The 21,710-nt window shown below is 27.3% G+C and overlaps 6 protein-coding genes across 8 annotated transcripts in view; 3 read left to right on the forward strand and 3 right to left on the reverse strand.

The window, feature by feature from the left end:
• The first annotated feature begins 1,234 nt into the window (after positions 1-1,234).
• LOC122629373 (pleckstrin homology domain-containing family F member 1 homolog) lies at positions 1,235-5,049 on the forward strand. 2 transcript variants are annotated; one of them, XM_043812748.1, is made up of 8 exons: positions 1,235-1,367; positions 1,705-1,769; positions 2,000-2,137; positions 2,279-2,342; positions 2,787-2,912; positions 3,058-3,164; positions 3,264-3,521; positions 3,666-5,049. In XM_043812748.1, the coding sequence occupies exons 1-8, from the start codon at positions 1,352-1,354 to the stop codon at positions 3,693-3,695; spliced, it is 804 nt and encodes a 267-aa protein (XP_043668683.1). In that variant the 5' UTR covers positions 1,235-1,351; the 3' UTR covers positions 3,696-5,049. The 2 variants fall into 2 exon arrangements, with proteins under 2 accessions (XP_043668683.1, XP_043668684.1); XM_043812749.1 differs by having other exon boundaries at positions 2,856-2,912.
• A 214-nt stretch (positions 5,050-5,263) lies between these two features.
• Positions 5,264-8,449, reverse strand: LOC122629372. The gene is made up of 8 exons (XM_043812747.1): positions 7,840-8,449; positions 7,420-7,717; positions 7,053-7,206; positions 6,838-6,980; positions 6,559-6,758; positions 6,099-6,486; positions 5,777-6,022; positions 5,264-5,698 (listed from the first exon to the last, which is right to left on the reverse strand). Exons 1-8 carry the CDS (start codon positions 7,927-7,929, stop codon positions 5,307-5,309), a joined length of 1,911 nt encoding a protein of 636 aa, XP_043668682.1. The 5' UTR covers positions 7,930-8,449; the 3' UTR covers positions 5,264-5,306.
• Positions 8,450-8,468: 19 nt separating this feature from the next.
• LOC122629374 (nuclear receptor 2C2-associated protein) lies at positions 8,469-9,467 on the reverse strand. The gene is made up of 3 exons (XM_043812750.1): positions 9,221-9,467; positions 8,922-9,012; positions 8,469-8,813 (listed from the first exon to the last, which is right to left on the reverse strand). Exons 1-3 carry the CDS (start codon positions 9,256-9,258, stop codon positions 8,529-8,531), a joined length of 414 nt encoding a protein of 137 aa, XP_043668685.1. The 5' UTR covers positions 9,259-9,467; the 3' UTR covers positions 8,469-8,528.
• Positions 9,468-10,314: 847 nt separating this feature from the next.
• LOC122629431 (FAS-associated factor 1) lies at positions 10,315-14,511 on the forward strand. Of its 2 annotated transcripts, none has more exons than XM_043812833.1 (12): positions 10,315-10,546; positions 11,040-11,108; positions 11,197-11,479; positions 11,590-11,767; positions 11,853-12,129; positions 12,498-12,636; positions 12,721-12,866; positions 12,948-13,102; positions 13,187-13,382; positions 13,470-13,573; positions 13,676-14,001; positions 14,175-14,511. In XM_043812833.1, the coding sequence occupies exons 1-12, from the start codon at positions 10,418-10,420 to the stop codon at positions 14,267-14,269; spliced, it is 2,097 nt and encodes a 698-aa protein (XP_043668768.1). In that variant the 5' UTR covers positions 10,315-10,417; the 3' UTR covers positions 14,270-14,511. The 2 variants fall into 2 exon arrangements, with proteins under 2 accessions (XP_043668768.1, XP_043668769.1); XM_043812834.1 differs by having other exon boundaries at positions 10,317-10,546; positions 13,676-13,988.
• LOC122629428 (exosome RNA helicase MTR4) lies at positions 14,504-18,701 on the reverse strand. The gene is made up of 10 exons (XM_043812824.1): positions 18,519-18,701; positions 18,337-18,438; positions 17,901-18,143; positions 17,619-17,826; positions 17,274-17,540; positions 16,368-17,196; positions 16,109-16,281; positions 15,545-15,976; positions 14,857-15,394; positions 14,504-14,742 (listed from the first exon to the last, which is right to left on the reverse strand). The coding sequence occupies exons 1-10, from the start codon at positions 18,611-18,613 to the stop codon at positions 14,585-14,587; spliced, it is 3,045 nt and encodes a 1,014-aa protein (XP_043668759.1). The 5' UTR covers positions 18,614-18,701; the 3' UTR covers positions 14,504-14,584.
• A 1,154-nt stretch (positions 18,702-19,855) lies between these two features.
• LOC122629434 (protein argonaute-2) overlaps positions 19,856-21,710 on the forward strand; it is a 7,630-nt gene continuing 5,775 nt past the window's right edge. The window contains exons 1-4 of the mRNA XM_043812848.1: positions 19,856-20,134; positions 20,236-20,408; positions 20,521-20,799; positions 21,337-21,710. Coding sequence (XP_043668783.1) covers positions 20,119-20,134; positions 20,236-20,408; positions 20,521-20,799; positions 21,337-21,710 — 842 coding nt within the window. The 5' untranslated portion in view covers positions 19,856-20,118. The remainder of the gene's footprint in view (positions 20,135-20,235; positions 20,409-20,520; positions 20,800-21,336) is intronic.

Below are 21,710 nucleotides of genomic sequence, written 5' to 3' on the forward strand. Positions count from 1 at the left end.
TAAAAGCTTTCGCGTTTAGATATATAGGACTTCGATGTGTACTCGTCGGAGTACGAAAGAAAACTATTTGATATTCGTCAAAGTTAATGAAAGACTCGTATATGTTGATATTATACGTTTCCAGCAATCCGGAGTATTGAAATTCTACATTAATATTATTTTAAGTTCCTCTCGCGTTACAATCTTCGTAATGTTTAAACGAATGTACTATTGTTTAAATATTAATTTACAATACTCCTTATTATGCATAAAAGATTGTTTAAATAATTGAAAAATTATCAAAAGTATTAATTTCGTTTTTCTTAATATATATATATAATGACCTTGTCTTTGAAATATAAATGAATTGAAATATTAAATTGAAATTATTTTGCTAATCGCTTCTTATAAATTATTTTTGTTTCTAATAAATAAAATATAATGGAAACTAAACTATTTTTTTAAGATTTAACAGTATCTCAAAAACTAAGACTCGAACGTGATTATTTGAAAACGTATTTCCTTGTATTTATCATTTTCGAAAAGCTTATTAAAATGCTTGAATAAGTTACTGTGACTTTTCTGTGAGAATATGGCGAAACGTACTTCCTTACATTTGGAATGGATAAGAAAATCTAATCATTGGTTTACGCATGTGAACAAAGAAACAATTGTTTACTTCAGGGAAACACATACCTTCCAAGCATTTGTATGAAAACAAGTAGATATACTATAAGCTTCTTCTCTCTTGCCGCGAAATTCAAGAGGCGCCACTATACGAAACTTTTTTCACGAAAAATTGTAAAAACAGTATTTAGGCCAATAGCGAGTTTAGACGTAATTCTTAACCAATTTAAATAAACAATATCTTATTATAAAAGTTCAAACGAGCTTATCTACACAATTCAAAATTCAAGATATTCGTCAGAGATTTTCTTTCTTTAACTGTTCGTATAAATTGAATTAGAAATAAAAAGTATAAAATTTGCACGATTAATAAATAATTTGTCAATTAATTTATCTTCAGAGAAGTATAATTTGGCATGTGTTCTTACTTTCATTAGATGTACTACTACTTTTACTACATATAAAAATTTCTATATATATGATACGCTAACTCGATTGTTAGATTAAGTTTGATAAAAATATAATTCATACAAGCTCATACACCATACAATAAGTACGAAAGTTTTTCTATCGAGCCTGTAGTTCATATTTTATCCATAATATGTCGCTGAGGTCGCATATGCTACGAGCGAAAGGTGATGAACAGCCTTAATACTAACGAGGAGTATTCGCACACAATCGTCTTTACGATTAATAGCAGTCTGATTCATGCTTCCTGCTGTTGCCAGCCCTGATTCATAGGATCATGGTTGACCGATTGGGTTAGTTTGTGTACTACTTATTTTTCTTTAATTAATATCTGCGTTTCCAAGAAATTCGATTAAACGGCGAGATGTCTTTTAAATTATCTAAGTTTTCTTTAATTTTTGATGATCAGTCGATTAATATTGTTTTGTTTGTCGAGGATATATGCTAATCATACAGGATAATGGCGTATTTAAGTGGGCTGTGTGATTTTGACATTTACATGTAAAATGTGTCGTTTTCGCGAAAGATCGTAAATCATAATCTTATTATTTTATAGCTAAAATTAAATCTTTTTTTTATAGTTTATTCGTTCGGTTATCGCACAACCTTGTGTTATTCTGTTCGTTACAGTAAACAGTGAAGCCAATGCAAGACGCATCGCGATGGTGGAAAACTGCTTCGGCAGTTCGGGCCAGGTATGATTAATATGATAAGCCAAATAATGACGAACGACAAATTTTATCGTTTTTTCTATATATACTTTTGAACTTATCTTTCTTATCTTATTCTATAAAGTGTTTTTTCAACTAAACCAAATTTCTTTCAACTTTATCATCTATATTATATTATAAAGCATTGGGAACTAATCGTTATATATAATTGTAATTATATTAAAATATATTCTATTGTAAATTATTTTTTGTAGCCATTGGCAGTACCTGGAAGAGTTCTTGTAGGAGAAGGCGTATTGACAAAAATGTGCAGGAAGAAAGCCAAGCCTAGACAGTTTTTTTTATTTAATGACATATTAGTATATGGGAACATAGTAATTAATAAGAAAAAGGTAAATATAAAAATTTTTATATGTATAATATTATGTGTATATACTTTTGAGTTTGTATTATTTAGTAACTTTATTGGTATAATATATATCTACTTTTTTATAGTATCGTTAAATGTAATTAATTTTTATATATGTTGACAGTACAACAAGCAGCATATTATACCTTTGGAGGAAGTGAAACTTGAATCTTTAGCTGATGATGGTCGTAAGTTAAAATCTAATTGCACATAATATATATTTTCTTCTCTTTTTGATTTTATAAATCTTTTTTTTCGTATTATAAACTTTATCATATAATTTAATTATCTCATTGACTATAATTGAAAACTATTTTCATTGAAAGATATTAACAATATTGTTCATATCTTCTTTTATACGAACTCTAAAATATTAATATTGTTATAAATTGTTATTTCTTTCTTTCATCTTATAATAATAATAATATGTAAAAATTTATTTATATGGATTTAATTATTCGTTTATATTATCGCCATTATAAAATTGTCATCTAAAAACAGAAAGATTTCTGGTTTCAATTACTACATTTTCAGGGACTATACTTCAGGTACTAATCAGTTGCATACAATGCAACTTTTCCAAGAGTTTAAGTCTAGGGAAAAATAGGATAGTAATTAATCATTATTTATAGAGTATCGCAATGGCTGGCTCATTAAAACAGTAACAAAGTCGTTTGCTGTTTATGCTGCTACTGCAACAGAAAAACAAGAATGGATGGCACATATTACAAAATGTATTGAGGATTTATTAAGAAAGAGTAGGTAACATTACTTCATTATAATATTTGAATTTAAATATTGAATAATCTAAAAAATAATTGCAGAAGTTATATAAATTAATTTCACCAAATTTTTGGTTCGTATTAAGTATTCAATAATTCAAAAAGTAATTGTTTTTAATAGGTGGTAAAAAACCAGTAGAAGTTCATGCAGCAGTATGGGTACCAGATAATGATGCACCAATCTGTATGCATTGTAAAAACACACAATTCACGGTTTTAAATAGACGGGTACAGTTATTCGTTTACATATTTAAATCAAAAATACAATTCGGATCTATACATTATATCTGATAAAAATTTCATATAAATTATAATTTGTCTTCACAGCATCATTGTAGACAATGTGGTGCAGTTGTATGTGGTCCTTGCAGCAATAAAAAATTATTATTACCTGGACAAGGAAATGGGAAGGCCGTCCGCGTATGTTTGCAGTGTTATGATGCAGCTAGTAAAGTTAAAGCATCAACTCCAGTCAATATTGACAGTATAAACAATAAAGATCAACAACGTAATTCCGCAGACAGTTCAGGAGGTGATAGTTCTGGCGACGAAGATGAGGGAAATAAAGATGAAAGTCACGATGAAGTAAGAATATAAATATGTATAATTTTGAATTTCTGTGTAAATTTAATATAACGATGTCTTTTTTTTTTTCATTTAAGGTATATATGTCGATGTTTTTTCTTTTTAATAATTTTAGTTTCAATAATGCATGTATTTTTATTACAGCCTAAATTTTATTCACCGCTCGCTCGATGAAGATGGCTCAATGAAAAAACAAATGTTTATATAAAAAATTGTTAAGAAACATATTTTAAAATGCGAATCATGTTAAGTTCAGATTTATACTCAAATTTATACTAAATCAAATTTTTTGAAAAGCTTTTAAAAGCATTAAAATTTGTAAAAATGGATAGATGTCTTTTTTACAAATAATTCATATAATATTTATAAAATTATAACACACGAATAATTCATGTATAAATAATTTATTTGATAGTGCTTTTGTGAAACACTTTTAACCTTGAATTTACATCGGACTTTGTGTTAAACAATTTTAAAACACCACTTTATATGTTATCGTTGTAAGAGATATTTTTTTTAAAGTAACAAAATTGGAATTATTTTGAAACATTTTCCTTTATTATATAATTTGTCATTCCTATCATAGCAAATAAATGATACCATATAGTGCCTTTCCATATAAAACATTCTTGTTATATAATGAGATATAAATATTAGAAAGTAAATTTTATTCCAAATTACTTTCGACTTTAATTACCAGTTTCCGTTTTCTAATGAAAGTTTATCATTAGAATGTTATAGAACACCACAAGTAGAGATAATTATGACTCAAAAAATATATATATATTGATTTAACAGATTAATTGTGCTCTATATGGCAATTATATGTTCACAATTACTTCTGTATATTGCTTTTTAGATGATTAAATATATAAGAATGATATTGCGAAATACAATCACACATTTATTCTTGTAAGTAATATTTTCACGGCAATAAAAAAATGTGATGTGATTGATACTATCGGTAATAAATATATATAATGTAAATTTATAATTTATAATAATTAAAAAATAGTTATGATGTATCATTAATATTATGAGGTTGTTACATAATTTCTATCGTATTTTATGCGCTTGTCAAAATTCCTTCGTCAAAATAAGTGAACGATTTTTTTTGCATCCTTGAGATCATCTATTAAATATATATTTATCTTTTTTTTTTTAATTATATCAATTTTAGTTTTTATCAAAAAATACGACAGAAAATAGGCAACAACTTAATATAAAAGACTTGAAAGGTTTCACTTTTTGTCTTATATAAAAAAAAAAATAAAAGAACAGATATATTTGTTATAACGTCAAAGTATTTTTGAACTGCCGCAAATTAAAAACAAGATCTGTAATATCTTAATATTTTACTACAAACTTTGTACAGTATATATTTGCATGTCTTGAAAAAATATTTTTATTATAAAATCAATAACAATAATAATATTAATGTCATCAAATAATAATATTATAATGTATTATAAAATGAATTGTAGACAGATATAATATGATGAATAGAAAAAGTTAAACAAATATGCAACTTCTGTCTCATTATATAAAACATTCTATAAAACATAATATTTATATATAAAATGCACAACTAACAGCATTTTTAATGAATATATTATACAGTAATGAATTCCTCTAATAGAGTATGATTGAAAACGACTTAAAAAAACAAGCGTTTTATTTATTTTATAAAACTTTAAAATTTATTATATATAGATTTTGTATAAAATTTATTTGTATAAATTTCTATCCTTAGCTATTATGATATATGATAAAGGATATATCTATCTAATTTTCACATTCTATATTTTCTTTAGTAATTTCTAATACTTTTTTATAACGTTGCACTAAATCACTGATGGATCTTCTTTTTTTTGTTATGTCTTTAATATTAACAGACATATTATCTTTAATATTGGTTAGATTATCTTCTTCAGTTTCATTATCCATTTCACATTGATCATTATGTAAATTGTTAGTCTCTTTGAGAACATATTGAGATTTTAATTGATTTATTGTATTAAATTTTTCAGGTATTATTACTTCTCTAAGATCAAAAAAGCTCTTTGTAGTATTTCTAAGACTAAATTGTGACGTATTATGTGCTTCTCCTTCTGTATTTGTTATAGTAGTAGAATTAGCTTTTATAGAATGTGATATAGAATTTATACTACAGTTACCTACACACACACACACACACATAAATAAGATATTATTATTATTTTTACTAATCGTATATAGAAAAGAATTTTGATTACCTCTTTCACTGGGCTTCTTTGCATATGATAAAAATAAACGTGAATATTTCCCTGTATGTTTAATAGATAATGAATTTGTTTTAGGTATAGATGAGTGAGCTTGTGAAATTTTATCACTGTTATTTAAAGACAAAGTATCATCAAAATTAATTCGTGATACTAACAAATTTGTTCTTAATTGTGAAACAGATAAATTAGTATTGCCATGTTGTCGTTTGTATCTGGAAAATAATGATTTGTGTGCACCTGCAAATAATTAAAAATTTTTTTATAGAAATCATAATTACATAAACAAGCATTTCTGATAAAATTAATAATATACCTTCTATCGGTGTAAGTTCTAATCTCTTTAGTACATCATTTCCTTCATCACGACAATTGGTATTAATTGTTATTACTGGAGATGAAGAAAAAACAATATTTTCCAATGCTGAAATGTTTTCTTGATATGTTTCATTCATTTTCTTTTGATAAAAATGTGATTTTAAATTATTTGAAATACTTTCTATATTTGTTCTTAAATTCTGAAATGATTTTATTCCAGATTTTATATCTTCTTGGCTAGCCTCTATTTGCAGAAGGCACTTTGATATATCTTTCAATTCATTTTTCTTTAAGCATTGGTATGCTTGACACAACAAGAAATTCAATAATTCAATAAAATTACGTAACATTAGTTTGTCATTTATATACAAATGATGAAGAAGATACTAAAAGAAAGATGACCATTTTGATATAATTATTTAAGATAAATTCTATTCTCCACAATAACTATGCATTACCTGCGTACTTGTTGATAATGGAAGCAATGAAATTGTAGAAGAATGTACTTTTCCAAGTTGCTGTGCATCTAATATCTCGGAACCACCAATTATACTGGAAACCATATTAGTAATTTTATTACTAAGAGTTTGTACATCCTTGAAAATCTTTTGTTTCCTTCTTATATATGATAAATTTTCAGTTATATTTTCTTTCCATACTAAAAATAATCAAAAATGATAGAAATGATAATATAATTTTCAATACTATATATATATATATCATATAAATATACATACACTGTATAATTTCTGTATTTTCAATATTTGCTAAGCACTCTTTTATGCTAGAATTAACTGGAGCTTCAGATATCAGATTTAACATGGATTGTTTATTTTCAAAAAGTTCTTGTTTTATATTAGCTAAGGTTTCTTTTTCTTCCCTGGAGCAAAAATACAAGAAATAAAAAATATTCCAATGTAAATTAAATTATATAACTGAAAAGATTAATTACGCCATAATCATTTTTGATGTTTCTTTCATTTTGTTTATATTTCTATGATGAGACGTGATACTAGAAATCTTATCTTTATTTATTCCTTGAAGAGTTGTTTTTATCAATTCTTTTGTAGGACCTAGACGTGGTGCATAGAAAATATTTGGGTCACCTACAAATCAAAAAATTTAATTAAGAATTATCTATTCAAATAATAATCGAATTTTTTCTTATGAAATATATGCATACTATCCAAGACATATAATTGTATGTCTCTAATGAATATAATTATAATTTGTAAATGTTATATATAAAGATTTTAACATGTATATTATATATAAAAAGTAAACATTAAGATATTATCTAGAAACAAATGAATACTTACAATTCCTCTTAATATAAGTCCTTAACACTACTATAGAGAGTTTCCACATAATAATTGTAAACTTTGTACCATGAGCACGAACCAAATAAGAAGTAAGAATAGGAGGAAAATCGATATCAACATTTTCATTTGCTATTTGATTTAAATAATCTTTAACATTATTACGATATTTGACTTCTGTTTTTTTGCATGTTACTGGCCATTGAATTAATTTTTTAAAACGCTCTAAATCATATATTGTCAATAAATATTGTGAAACATGCATAAATCCAATCGTATTAGGTTTGTCAAACATTCCCTTAAAAAAAATTAATGGTTATATTAACCTTTTTCATACAATAATAATAACGATAATAATAACAGTAATAATAATGATAATAAATAAACAAAATATATTGTAATATATATCGTAATATATACCTCGTGAAAGTGTAGTTTAAACTCATCACTCGTTGGAATTACTTGCGTTAAAAGAAGTACATTGCGATGAAAATACGTGCTTATTGCCATTATATATGTTCATCAAAATGAACGATTCTTTAAAACAATGGTTTTAATATAGAATTTATTTGACAATTAATACTACACCAAGTCTGTATTAACTGAACTTATACACACACAATATTTTATAACCCAATACATACAACGTTAACCGGTTTGAAATTTCAAAACAAAGACAGTAGTTATGATACTATAAGATAGGAAACTGGATGAGTTTTTCTGAGAAAAATCATTTGTTCTTCCACTTGTATTTTTCGTTTCATAAATCTCTGCCTTTCTTTATTGTGTTTTTATTAAAATATTTATTTGATATATTTTTGCATTTATCGTATTTATTATATTTAACATTAAAGGGTCTGTTTTAATTTTGTCATAGATTATGAATCGAAAGAACTGACCATGCATGATTTCTTTTAACTTTCAAAATCTCATAACATTTTTTACGTATTAAAATTTCGTATAAAAGATAGAAGAATAAATTTTATATAAATAATAAAGAGTATATATTGTACAACTATGGAAATTTTTTCATGAATAATTTACATACATAAAAAAAAATTAAATTGCTTTTATTCATATATCTTAATTTATAAATAAAAATGAGTGTATCACGAACATATAGATAATCTGTAAATAATAATCCTACCAAAAAGATCTGTGCTTTCATTAAATATTAATTTAAAAGATTTTCCTGTAACTGTATTTTTTAATACAAAATATTGAACTCCATTTGTATCTTTTGGGAAAAAGCGTTCAGCAATAACTGTGCTACCATTATTGTCTCCAATTTCTACATAACAATCTTTTCCAGCAAAGCCACCTTGAAATTCAATTTCAAATCCAGATATAATACACGTTTTTTCCAAATTAATCATTATCCATTGTTGCGAGCCCTGTGACATGTATAACAATATTATTTTAAACATATATTTTATACATTTTTAAAGTTCCATAACTTTATATTATATTGTTTTTATCTAAACACATAATTATTTACTTACAGCATCAGAATTCCAACATGTTTCATTGGAATTATCAAACATATATTGCTTTCCATAATTTCTAGTATCTTTATTTATAACCGAACTAACCCTGCAGAAAATAAATATTTAGAACAATAATGTACAAATATTTCACATACTACTCTAGTAATATATTAAAACTATATAAATTATTATAAAGAAATAATAAAAAAAAAATACATATATATATATATATAAATTAAAATATACAATTAAAGAGAGGAAGAGTTATTATCAAAGAAATATCTTTGATTGATGATATAAAGTATAAAACTAACCGACAATCGAATTTGCATTCCTTCAATAAATTTGTCATTATTATTGCATTTATTTATACATTCAATACAAATGTTTAATATGATAAATAATGATTTGTTTTAAGATACACAAAGATACAGTATATAAAGTAAAATTGTATAGGTTAGAATACTGCAAATGATCACAATATTATATTCGTAAACTTTAAGCACATCATATAAATCAAATAAATTGTTATAATATCAATTTAAACAATTGAATTTTATATACATATAAAATTCTACGTAAAAGACATATTTCAATATCAGAAAATATTGTTCTCTCTTCTGACATTGCGCGAAATACTCACGATTGAAAGATATACAGACATATACCATGTATACAACTTTCAACTCTACAATAACAAATCTACGATTTTGACAAACTAAAGAATTGTTATGTTAGATAATTATTACAATTACATAATTGCCCCATTAAGAATAAAACAATGAAAAATATAAAAATTAAAATTGTTAATTTATTAGACTATTTAAATCATATATCAAAATTTGGACATATTTGATATTTGAATTTGTTCTTTTGTCATAAATTTGTTTAGATGAAAAAAATAATAGTAGAGAATATTTATTAAACATTTTCTATTAAAAAAGAATAGACAAATGTTGATAGGAAATATAATAAAAGAAACTTGTACGTATTAAATTTAAATTACAAAGTAAATGAAAGAATCGAAAGATTAAAAAGAGATGAAAATAGATCAATTAAAGGTTTCATTTCAAACCGTAATGTACATGCATTACTATTAGATCTATATTTTAAATTAATTTGTTATCAAAATTTGTTATAAAAATTACTAGATAAAAAAAATGTATTTAATTTAAAATGATTATATAAAATATCGAATATATATTTATGTTTGTCATTATGAAAAATAATATATAATAAATTTGTATATTTAAAATATAAATAATCGAAATGCAATCCGTATCGTGTTGTCAAGTTTCGTAATAAAATCAACATTTATGATTGGCCATTTGTTAAAATAATAAAATTCAACCAATCATATGTGTTTAAAGAAAAGTGAAATAAATTTCAGCATGTCGTCCAATATACGAACATTTGTTTGATTTAGCAAAAAATGTATAAACAGTATAAGCTATTCGTTTCGCCTCAAGTATTGTGATATCTAAGGCATTGATGGCTTGGATTTGTTGTGCATGTTCTTTGTAATAATTTTAAGGGGAAAGGACACAGTTTTGATTCTTGATAAAGATTTTTTCACGTCTGTACCTATATACTACATCATAATGGCTGAAAACCGAGAGATGATTTTAGCTGATTTTCAGGTAATTTAAGAAAAACTTTGCGTTAAGGGTTATTAAAAAATAATTATGATTTAAGGTTATGGTAACATTTCTGGATGACATTGGCAATGGTTGAAAATAAAGACCAAAAACAAAGAAGTTTTCTTTCACTTTCGTTTATATAAAATTTGACAATTTCGATAATGATAATTAATCGTAAAAAATTTTTTTCGTTAAATTACTTTTTTCCTATTGTCATTATGAATTTATAATGAATTAATATTTTTATAAACAATAGTGTTGTTTTATTTTTATTTATTTTTTTTTCTTTTATTTTTTTCTTATAAAAATTAGATGAGATTTTTATATAAATTATATATTATAATTATGCATATAAATTATATATTACGATATATGCATATAGTATTATAATTATGCATATAAAGAAATATATAAAAGATAAATGAAGTTATAAATTTGATCAAAATTTTCTTAATTTCATTTATTGATTTAAGTTTCATTTGTATTTCTATAGGCTTGTACAGGAATTGATGATGTTGGAGAAGCTATTCTTTATTTGGAAGGAACAAATTGGGATTTATTGGTAAATTCTATCTTACAAGATTATAATCGTTATATATATATTATTATTTAGTAAATATACATAAAACTTATATTTTCCTGATATGCAGGCAGCAGTAAATCAAGCAATGCCACGAGGTACTCAACAACTTCCTTTTGATATGGGTCCTGAAGTAGAAATGATAGAAGAAATAGGAAGTATACCTCATTCTTCGATAATAACGCAAACAAGTTCTTTAAAAAATGCTGAAACTGCAAAGTCAGAAATAATAGAAAATGTTAAACCTGGAACAAGTCAATCAAAAAGTAATGCGCCTGCTAAGATGCTTACATTCCATATTAATCATTTAAACAGAACTTATAAAATAGATCTATCTGAATTATCTACTGTAGGTACGTATATAAATATATATTTTTTTATAATCCCGTTTTATGTATCATTAATATTGGTATAAAATATTAAATGATGTCAGTATCATCTAAGAGATAAAAATAAATATTAGGTGAACTTAAGCAATCTATATGGAACAAAACAAATATTACACCGTGTCAACAATTGATACATGGATGGAAAAAGGGGCCCCAAACAAATTCTACTATTCTTCAAACATTAGAATTACCAAGGGAAAATACATTATCTGTGACATCTCTTTCAGACAACTGGGATTTAACAGGAGAAATGTATTTAGTATAAAATTATTTTTTATAGTCTGTATATATATGTATATTTTATTTGTGTTTCTTATAAAAATATTTTATTTTTAAGCGTATGTTTGTCGGATCGTGTCACACTAACTTATACTTTAAACATCAAGGATGAAGTACACAATAAATCATATAAATTAAAATTTCCTGGAACGCACACGATATTAGATGTCAAAACAAATATATACTCATTGATTGATGTGCCTGTTCGACATCAACAATGGAAAGGCTGGCCGAGCTTATTAACAGATGATAATGTAATATTGGCACGAAGTGGTATTCATTATCCAGAACATGATTTATCTGTTAGTAAGCTTCCTTCTAAAGAAGAAAAAAAGGTAATCTCCTAACTATTCATACCACATTATTTTATTTATATTATTTATCTTATAATAGGAATTGGCGATTACAAGATTTATTATGCAATCATAAACGTTCATATATGAAATTAAAGCAATTATAAATTTATGCTCAATAAATCAAATGATAAAGTTTAATATAAGAGTTAGAAAAGTATAACATATAAATTAATTAATATTAATTATAATTAAGATTAAGCATAAAATAGATAATTTAAATTTGTAATTTAGCAAGTTCTATTTTTTTTTCTTTTTAAATATTTGATTACATTATACATATGATGAATTAAGTTTTTAGAATGAGCAATACAAAGTTTTGATTAAAATAATATATTTCATGATTTTAGGATGTTGTAGAATTAATTGACAGTGATAGTTCTATAGATGAACCAGAAGATGTGGAAGAATTTGATGTTCCTGAGTCATTTAATGTTGAGGATGATATTTTCATAGATAACATCAGATCTACCAAAATACAACGTCTTAGTATGTATATTAAAGAATTAATGAAATATTATAATTCATATCATATGACTATATTCATATTCTATTTCAATCTTTATTTGACAGTGCCAGAAAATGTAGAAGATGAAATAGTAGGTACACTACACTTTGCAGAGCAATACGAAAAGCGTTATGGCCTTAATCATCCAGAATTTTTTACCGGCACTTTTGAAGATGCTATAAAAGAATCATGTCTAAAGCCTGCAAAGGAGGTTTGTAATATATATTTCAACATATAAATTTCAATGTGATAAATATAGCATGGCAAATAAAATTCGTATACATTGTTTTAGAGGAAATTATTAGCAGTATATTTACATCATGATAACAGTGTGTTAGCAAATGTATTTTGCACGGAATTACTAGGCTTTGGAACAGTACTTCCATTACTTTCTGAACATTTTATTGTTTGGGGTTGGGATATCACATATGAATCTAATAAACAAAGGTATATAAATTATATTCGTTTATATTCTTGGTACAATTAATCACAGTGATCATTCTTATAAAATATTATATTTGATTTATATAGGTTTTTGGAATCAGTGAATCATACACTTGGGTCTGTTGCTGCACTAACTGTGAGAAATATTGATGTTGACACTTTACCAGTTCTTATGATAATAATGAGATCTAGATCAAATACAGAAATATTTACCATTGTGCATGGTAATGTGGGAGTTAATGAATTACTTACTAATTTAATTCAAGCAGTTGAAGTTTTTCAGGTAAGTATTAGAATCTACTTATATCTAAATGAAATGAATGTTATACAAAAAAAAAAAATCTGAATTATTAATATTCTTTGGATATAGGAACAAAGACGTACCGATATTGGAGTAGAAGAAGAAAGACAAGCTAGAGAAAAAGTCAAACAAGAACAAGATAGAGCTTATCAAGAAAGCTTGGCTGCAGATAGGTAAATAGAATCATATAAATATATTGTAATGTATAATAGATAGAGAGGAAGATATTTTATCTATACTAGCTGTATTTATTTATTCAAGTATACTTTTTATAGAGCAAAAGAAGAAGCAAAACAAATGCAAGAAGAGATTGAAAAAAGACGAAAGGAACAGGCAGAAAATGAAAGGTTAGCTGAAGAAGCAAGAAAGGAAGCTCATAGACAAGCAATAGAATCTAGTTTACCTCCCGAACCCCAACAAAACGCAGGTGATGGTGTTCTCAAAGTAAGAGTAAGGCTTCCAGCTGGAAAATTTCTTGAACGTAGATTTCAGCCAGATACACCACTTCAAACACTCCTTAATTTTTTAATTGTGGAAGGTTATCCTACGGAAGAATACAAAGTTCTTTCTAGTTGGCCTCGAAGGGATGTAAGTAGATCATGTAAGCAATTTAAGTTCTTATCTTATAGTTACTTTTTTTATTAATTGATTAAGTTAATCTCTAAAGTACTGGGTTTGGATTTCTCATATTTAATATATTCATTTTTTTTCAATAACATTCAATATATGCATTTTATCATATAAGAGTTTCAAGCCTAGTATTGTTTATTACAGTTAACATCTATGGATTCAAAATTGACGTTAATGGAACTAAAGTTCTGTCCACAAGAAACAGTAATATTAGAAGAACGATAAATTATTTGTTATAATTAAATTAAAATGTAGGTGTTAAGCATCAAAATATTCTTAAAATGTATTTATTTAACAAATTTGCAATAGTAAATGGTTAATTTGAGTTTTGTTTATTATACAATTACATTTTACGTCATACTTTCTTCACATAGATAAATATTAACAGATGTAGTTTTATTTTGTAAAAACTCATTACCCTCATACATGTGAATTGTATGTTTTAAATATTCACAAAATAAATTACATTTTGAAAATTTTATTCTACTTATTGTTGTTATTAAAGTAAACCTAAAACTAATATATTGCTGTAAAAATTTTCTTATATATTTTAATTATAAATATAAAGATGCAGCAAACACAATGTCTCTTTTTATAAGTTTAATTGCTTCACTAAATTTATTTTCTAAATCTGTATTTCCAATATTTTTCGCAGCTTGACATAATTGCCTAAGAACTTCTTCTAAACGACGCATACATCTTATTATCGATCCTGAAATATACGAACGATTATAGTATATTATAAGTCTGCTAATAATAACAGCTATTTACACACACAGCTATTTACGCGCGCATGCATGCATAAAATTTTATTAATTATCTATACCTTCAAATATATCCGTCATTTTACATATCTGTAAGAAAGTTGCACCTTTACACCAAGCATATACAACATCCATCAGATATGGTTTAAATCTTTCTACATATGTATCTTCATCTAAATCTAAATTAGCTTCAGTTGAAACTTTAGCTATCCTTCGAGCTAAATCTTGCATTTGCCTAAGTGGTCCACTTAATTCTTCAGTACTTTTAGGCATCTCATTAGATTTATCATCACACACGAAACAACTAATTAAGGCTACCATTTGCGGTATACTTAATGAATTAAATAAACCGTTAAAAATCATTTCCGTCATTAGTAATTCGTCAGTTCCATTTAATTCACAAGCAACCCGACCTTTTAATTCTATTACATCAGCTGCTGTACAATAGGCCATTCTTCGAAGTACTCGTTTTCTACATTTTAATTCATCCATTTGGAGTATGGATTTAGCCTGTTTTAGTTCTGTTTTTGCTCGTTTTAGTTGCATACCTAATTCTTCTTTATGTAAAAATTGTTCATATAATGCATTCACATTACAATCCTGTATTATAAAATTTAAGTTAAACGAATTAAATTCAAACTTTCAGTTTACATGATACTCATTCTTTATAAAAAGATTAAGCTTTATATTTATATTTTGTTTATATTTGAATAAGAAAAAAAAGAAGAAAAAAAAGGGACTTGATCTTACCTTGTGCAAAGGATGAGAGTAAAGTCTTTCTTCTAGAACTTCAATTCTTTTAACAATGTCTTTAAAACTCTGATCTTCAATGTGCATATCTGTTATGGGATTTAATAATGGTGGTCCATCTGGGAACCGTTTTTTCACTTCCTGAATGGTTTTCAGTACACTTTTTCTATTATCACTGGGCCTTAAATCATTCGGATGATATAATCTAAGAGAACTGATTTGAGAAATTAATGTATGTAAAACGGGAACAACTTCCATATCACCTTCCTCTCCATCACGACAAGGTAATGGACATCCTTCAGAAGATTTTTTAGAAACATGGAGTAAAATATCAATAATTAAAACGGACGTTTCCTTTATTGGATTTTTGGAATTTTTCTTTTTAAAATTTACTATAATACCCCAGTCAAATGTTTCATTTCCACTTTTTACCTTTTCAAAATATAATTTAATGAAGAAGATAATAATAAGCAAATATGGAATTTGATATATATAAATCATTTAATACATATAAATTTAAGTTTAGATATTTTAAAATGACGTTCGTGTTATTATTAAACATACCTTTATCAATCTACCAGGTTGCAAAAATGGAAGTAAATACTCTGGTTTTGTCAAAAATGATCTAAATTCGGTACTTAATCGATCTAATTGTTCGCGAATATCATGATACGTAGATATCTGATTATACTTTTCTATATTTATTTCATTATATGCAGCTTCTAGCTTTTTTACTTCTGCAAAAATGATACAATACACACGTTAATATTGAGTTGAATACTATAATATAATTTACTTCCAATAGAATAAAAACAATGCTTACTGTTGTATAAATTTGGTATACAAGCTTGATTTTGAAATTGATAAAAACTTCTTTCTAACATATATTCTGGATTTATTTCTTCTACTCTAAGAAGATTGAGGACCATATTATATGTTAAATGAAATGCAGAATTTATTGGATCTGGTTTTCCCTGTACAATTTCTTTACAGACAACTGGTTTAACTTGTTCATCAATCATTAAAATAACTATTCCTTTTTCATCCAAGCCTCTCCTACCAGCACGTCCAGACATTTGAATATATTCACCCGATGTAATCCAACGGAAATTTTTGCCATCAAATTTACGTGGCGCTGTAAATAAAACTGTCCTTGCTGGCATATTTAAGCCCATTGCAAAAGTTTCCGTGGCAAATAATGCTTTGATTAATCCTTCACCAAATAAAATTTCCACAGTTTCTTTTAGAATAGGCAAGAGTCCTCCATGATGAATACCAATACCACGTCTTAAAAGAGGAAGTACGTTCTCGACTTGCGGTAATCGTCTGTCTTCTTCACTTAAAACATCCATAGCATTGTTGAAAACTTCATCTACTAATTTTTTTTCTTCCATTGTATTTAAATCTAATTGTGCCATTTGCATTGCATAGATTTCACAATCTTTTTTAGAAAAACTGAAGATAATAACCGGAGCAAAATTTCTCTCCATAATCATCTTTACCATTTTAAAAATATTTGTTTGTCCGTCATTTGTTACTCGAAAACCACCTTTACGACCTTTTGTATCACCTTTAGCAGCATCTCCATGTTGAAGACAAGCCATGGCTCTATTGAAATTTTCCTCTTTGAATTGTCCCGTTTCATCTACAACCTATTATCACAAAAAACATCTAATACTTTCCGCGTTCTACTTTACTTGAGGTAATAATCATTAAGTGTTCTACATACCAAATGAATACCATCTCCTCCAACTGGAAATATATAGTGCTGTAACGGTGTTGGTCGATAGTCAGTATAAACAACATGACACGGTTGTTTATGTAAATGAGCAACCCATTCAACAAACTGACGTGCATTAGGTATAGTAGCAGAGAGAAAGACATAATGTACATTATCAGGTAGAAGAATTAGAGTTTCTTCCCACACTACACCTCTTTCTTTGTCACGCATATAATGAATTTCATCAAATATTACCCAACCAACTTCTCGCATAACCTAAAAATAGTCGATATTTGATTTTAAAATTGGTATAGTACGTGTCTTATATGACAAAGATTATAAATTCTGTTAAACCTCAGAACCCCTATAAAGCATATTTCTTAAAATTTCTGTTGTCATAATAAGTACACTAGCTATTGGATTAATCGTAACATCTCCTGTTACTAGTCCTACATCTTTAAATTCTTCATAAAATTCTCTGTACTTTTGATTACTCAGAGCTTTTATGGGAGTTGTATATATCACTCTTTGTTTGTCTCTTAGAGAGCAGGCTATGGCATATCTATTAAATAAAATTATCTCTTGTAATTATTTTGTTAATTGTTAATACATATAAGAAAAAAAATATATATATACTCTGCAACAACAGTTTTCCCTGCCGACGTATGTGCAGAAACAAGAACAGATTGGTTATTTTCTATACATAGTATTGCCTCCTTTTGAAAAGGGTCCAAAACAAATTTATATTCCTTAGCTGGTTTGATCTGTTTAGTTTCTAATGATATATATTCTTGATCAGGTGGTACTGCTACTTCATGTGTACATGATTCTATTGTTTCTATAGTATGAATTTTAATACGTGATGCCAAATCATCTATACTATATAAATAATATAAATTAATTATAATTTTGTTATGTTAAAATAAAAACTTCACAATAAATATATACAGAAATTAAAATAAAACATATTGTTATCAAAGTATCATAATAAAAAGTTCATTACATGTTAAATAAAGAAACAATTTTTGTAAACAATTCAGCAAAAAAGAAAAATGTAAAACAATTAACCTACTTGATATCGTCTAGGAGAGATTCTGTTTTTAATTTTTTCGTCGCTTGTTCTTCATGGTCACTTTCAAGATCACGTTTTGATGTATTAATAGAATCAACTTTCCTGGATAATAATTTTCAAATGAATATCTCTTATAAGTTATATTTTAAATAGATTAGATACAAAAATTATTATATTCTTACTTTATATTTACTTCTTTCACTGATCTAGGTATTATCTCTACGATATCACTTGGCTCTTCAAAAACATCAAATAAATCATCGGTAAATTCCGCCATTGAAGTAATTTCTTTTAAAAGTAAAAAATACAATAAATAAATACAAATATATATCGAAAATCACACGTGTGCAGGGTAAACATGAACGTACCAACAAATTTTCGACTTAAAAATCATATAGAAAGTGCTATAAAACCTATAAGATCATAGACTATATCACTACAGAATAGTTCTACAAGAGATAAATTTGCCGCCTCTGGTAACATAATATCAATGAATGAATTAACGTCAAAGAGTGGAACAGACACCAATTAGCAACGATTACAATCTAGGGATTTAGCATTGTGACCGTTTTATAATGTTTTACGCCAATTATGAAAACAGACGTAATTCTTGACCGATTTTAATGAACATTTTATTTTAAAATCGTTAAAAAATAGTATTTTTTCGAAAATAATTTATTCACGAATATAAAGCTTTTTCAAAAATTCGGAAAAGCTAAACCTTCGTCTTTAAAATGAGATCTTGTTCATTAAAATCGGTCAAAAATTATGTCTATTTTCATTGTTGGCGTAAATGCTGCTTTCGATATTTTGAACTAAGAAAAAGTTTTCTACAGTGGCGCCCCTCGAAATCTCTGGCAAAAGAGTAGTTCGTATCCCCACTACTGATTTTCATACACGCTTTATATTATTATTATTATTATTACTACTGTTATAATAATAATATATAATATAATAATAACAATAAGTGTGTGCACACACATACGCGCACGCACGCACGCATGCACATATATATATATATATATATATATATATATATATATAAAATAAGTGTTCGATAATTATTTTCGACAAAAAATTCGACAAAATTTTACTTTTTCGCAAAATTTATGTACTATTATGCGTCCATTATATTTATTATTCTTTATACATCTGTTTTGGAACAAATGCATCATCGTGTTTAGCACGGATTACTACAAGTATACGCCTGTCAAAAAAAAAATATATATATATGAGAGATTGAGAGGTTTAGAGTAAATCAAAGTCTACCAAACTACTTATTTTAATCTAACGAACCTGATTATATATATGTATGAGAATGTATACCAACTTATACACCAATATAGCTTATACACCAATACAATAATGCAGGGGCTTGTAGTTCGTATTTTGTCCAGATCTGTCGCTGAAGTCACATACGTTTCAAGCGAAAGGTGATGAACGGCTTTAATCATTTGAACTTTCACTTTAAAAGTGTTCCTTACTTCGGTAACATTTGTATCAAAGAGTGTAAGATTTGCTAAATTCTATCGGTTTCGATCTTTAGAGTTAGTTTAAAAGTCTAAGAAATATACTGACTCATCGATCGGAAATATAATCCGATAATTTCCCGAATTGTAACTCCACAAAGGCTATTGTATGTCAAAATATTGAGCAGTCTACTAATATTAGTTCGCCATATTGGGTGTGAAGAGTTCAAATAAACGTTAACGTATTGTAGAATATATTATAATTTAAATTGTAACGTATTTATTGTATAATAATTGATATTCGTGATCAATAATGGGTAAAAAAAAAGGTATGTAATTCTTTATAGATTTTATATTTAGTTTTATTTCGCATATGATTTTAAATTTCGTATTAGTATTTCGTAATAGAACAATACGAATTATTTTTTAGGAAAGAAGCAACCCAAGCAAAGTATAGATTCTCCATCTGCTGGTCCATCTAATCCTTCAGAACAAAGGCAGCAAGAAGAACAATCGTCAGCACGTAGCGCACATGAGAGAGATCAACAATATGGAAGTGGTGAAGGAACTCAAAATGCACCAAAAAAAAATATATCAAAAAAGGTAATTAAAAGTTGATTTTTCTTTTAGTATTTTAAAATATATTTAATCATGTAGATGGTATTATTTATAGTATTTCTGCTATAAATAAATGTATATAAATATTATTTTTCAGAAAGGTCACCGTACGTTTACAACATTCCAATTTCCATTATCATCATCATCACAATCATCATTACCATCAGAATCATCAACACCATCAGAACCGTCATCGTTATCATTATCATCACAGTCATTTCCATCATTACCATCGTCATCAGAACCACCATTGAAAAAACCACTATCGTTTGCTTCATTACTAACGTCAAAGTCATCACAACAATCACAATCACCACTGGAACAATTGCCATCGTCATCACAACAACCACAAGCACCGCAAGCATGGCAAAAGCCATCACAAGAACCACAACAAAAATCGCAACAGCTGTCAGAAGAACCACAGCAAAAATGGCCACACCTGTTAGAAGAACCACAGCAAAAATCGCAACAGCTGTCAGAAGAATCACAGCAAACATCGCAAGAGTCGTTAGAAGAACCACTGCAAAAATGGCCGCACTTGTCAGAACAACCACAGAAAAAATCGCAACAAAAGTCAAAACGATCACAGAAAAAATCACAACAACCACAACAAGCATGGCAACAGCCATCACAACAACCGCAACAGCCACCAGAAGAACCACAGCTAAAATCGCAACAGCCATCAGAAGAACTACAACAAAAACCGCAACCGCCATCAGAAGAACCACAGCAAGAATGGCCGCAGCTGTCAGAACAACCACAGCAAAAATCGCAACAGCCGTCAGAAGAACCGCAGCAAAAATCGCAACAGCCGTCAGAAGAACTAGAGCAAAAATGGCCGCAGTTGTCAGAACAATCACAGAAAAAATCGCAACAAAAGTCAAAACGATCACAGAAAAAATCGCAACAAAAGTCACAACAACCACAGCAAGCATTGCAACAGCCATCAGAACAACCGCAACAGCCATCAGAAGAACCACAGCAGAAATCGCAACAGCCGTTAGAAGAACCACAACAAAAATCGCAACAGCCATCAGAAGAATCACAGCAAAAATGGCCGCAGCTGTCAGAACAACCACAGAAAAAATCGCAACAACCACAACAAGCATGGCAACAGCCGTCGGAACAACCGCAACAAGCATGGCAACAACCATCGGAACAACCGCGACAAGCATGGCAACAACCATCGGAACAACCGCGACAAGCATGGCAACAGGCATCGGAACAACCGCAACAAGCATGGCAACAGCCATCGGAACAACCGCGACAAGCATGGCAACAGCCATC

The sequence above is a fragment of the Vespula pensylvanica genome, chromosome 5 (assembly GCF_014466175.1).
Source record: "Vespula pensylvanica isolate Volc-1 chromosome 5, ASM1446617v1, whole genome shotgun sequence".
NCBI classification, from domain to species: Eukaryota; Metazoa; Arthropoda; class Insecta; order Hymenoptera; family Vespidae; genus Vespula; species Vespula pensylvanica.

Excerpts from the sequence above, each read along its gene's own strand:
- LOC122629373 (XM_043812748.1), top strand. Across the intron at positions 2,913-3,057 it reads TGAGGATTTATTAAGAAAGA|GTGGTAAAAAACCAGTAGAA; the intron begins GTAGGTAACATT and ends TGTTTTTAATAG. Across the intron at positions 3,165-3,263 it reads TCACGGTTTTAAATAGACGG|CATCATTGTAGACAATGTGG; the intron begins GTACAGTTATTC and ends TTGTCTTCACAG.
- LOC122629372 (XM_043812747.1), bottom strand. The coding sequence starts at position 7,929 with ATGGCAATAAGCACGTATTTTCATCGCAATGTACTTCTTTTAACGCAA. Across the intron at positions 6,981-7,052 it reads ACATCAAAAATGATTATGGC|GGAAGAAAAAGAAACCTTAG; the intron begins GTAATTAATCTT and ends TTTTTGCTCCAG. Across the intron at positions 5,699-5,776 it reads AAAGAAGCCCAGTGAAAGAG|GTAACTGTAGTATAAATTCT; the intron begins GTAATCAAAATT and ends GTGTGTGTGTAG.
- LOC122629374 (XM_043812750.1), bottom strand. The coding sequence starts at position 9,258 with ATGACAAATTTATTGAAGGAATGCAAATTCGATTGTCG. Across the intron at positions 9,013-9,220 it reads GAATGCAAATTCGATTGTCG|GGTTAGTTCGGTTATAAATA; the intron begins GTTAGTTTTATA and ends TATTTTCTGCAG. Across the intron at positions 8,814-8,921 it reads CATGTTGGAATTCTGATGCT|GGCTCGCAACAATGGATAAT; the intron begins GTAAGTAAATAA and ends TACATGTCACAG.
- LOC122629431 (XM_043812833.1), top strand. The coding sequence starts at position 10,418 with ATGTTCTTTGTAATAATTTTAAGGGGAAAGGACACAGTTTTGATTCTT. Across the intron at positions 11,480-11,589 it reads ATCTGAATTATCTACTGTAG|GTGAACTTAAGCAATCTATA; the intron begins GTACGTATATAA and ends AATAAATATTAG. Across the intron at positions 12,130-12,497 it reads CTTCTAAAGAAGAAAAAAAG|GATGTTGTAGAATTAATTGA; the intron begins GTAATCTCCTAA and ends TCATGATTTTAG.
- LOC122629428 (XM_043812824.1), bottom strand. The coding sequence starts at position 18,613 with ATGGCGGAATTTACCGATGATTTATTTGATGTTTTTGAAGAGCCAAGT. Across the intron at positions 18,439-18,518 it reads GTGAAAGAAGTAAATATAAA|GAAAGTTGATTCTATTAATA; the intron begins GTAAGAATATAA and ends ATTATTATCCAG. Across the intron at positions 16,282-16,367 it reads TATACCAAATTTATACAACA|AAGTAAAAAAGCTAGAAGCT; the intron begins GTAAGCATTGTT and ends TCATTTTTGCAG.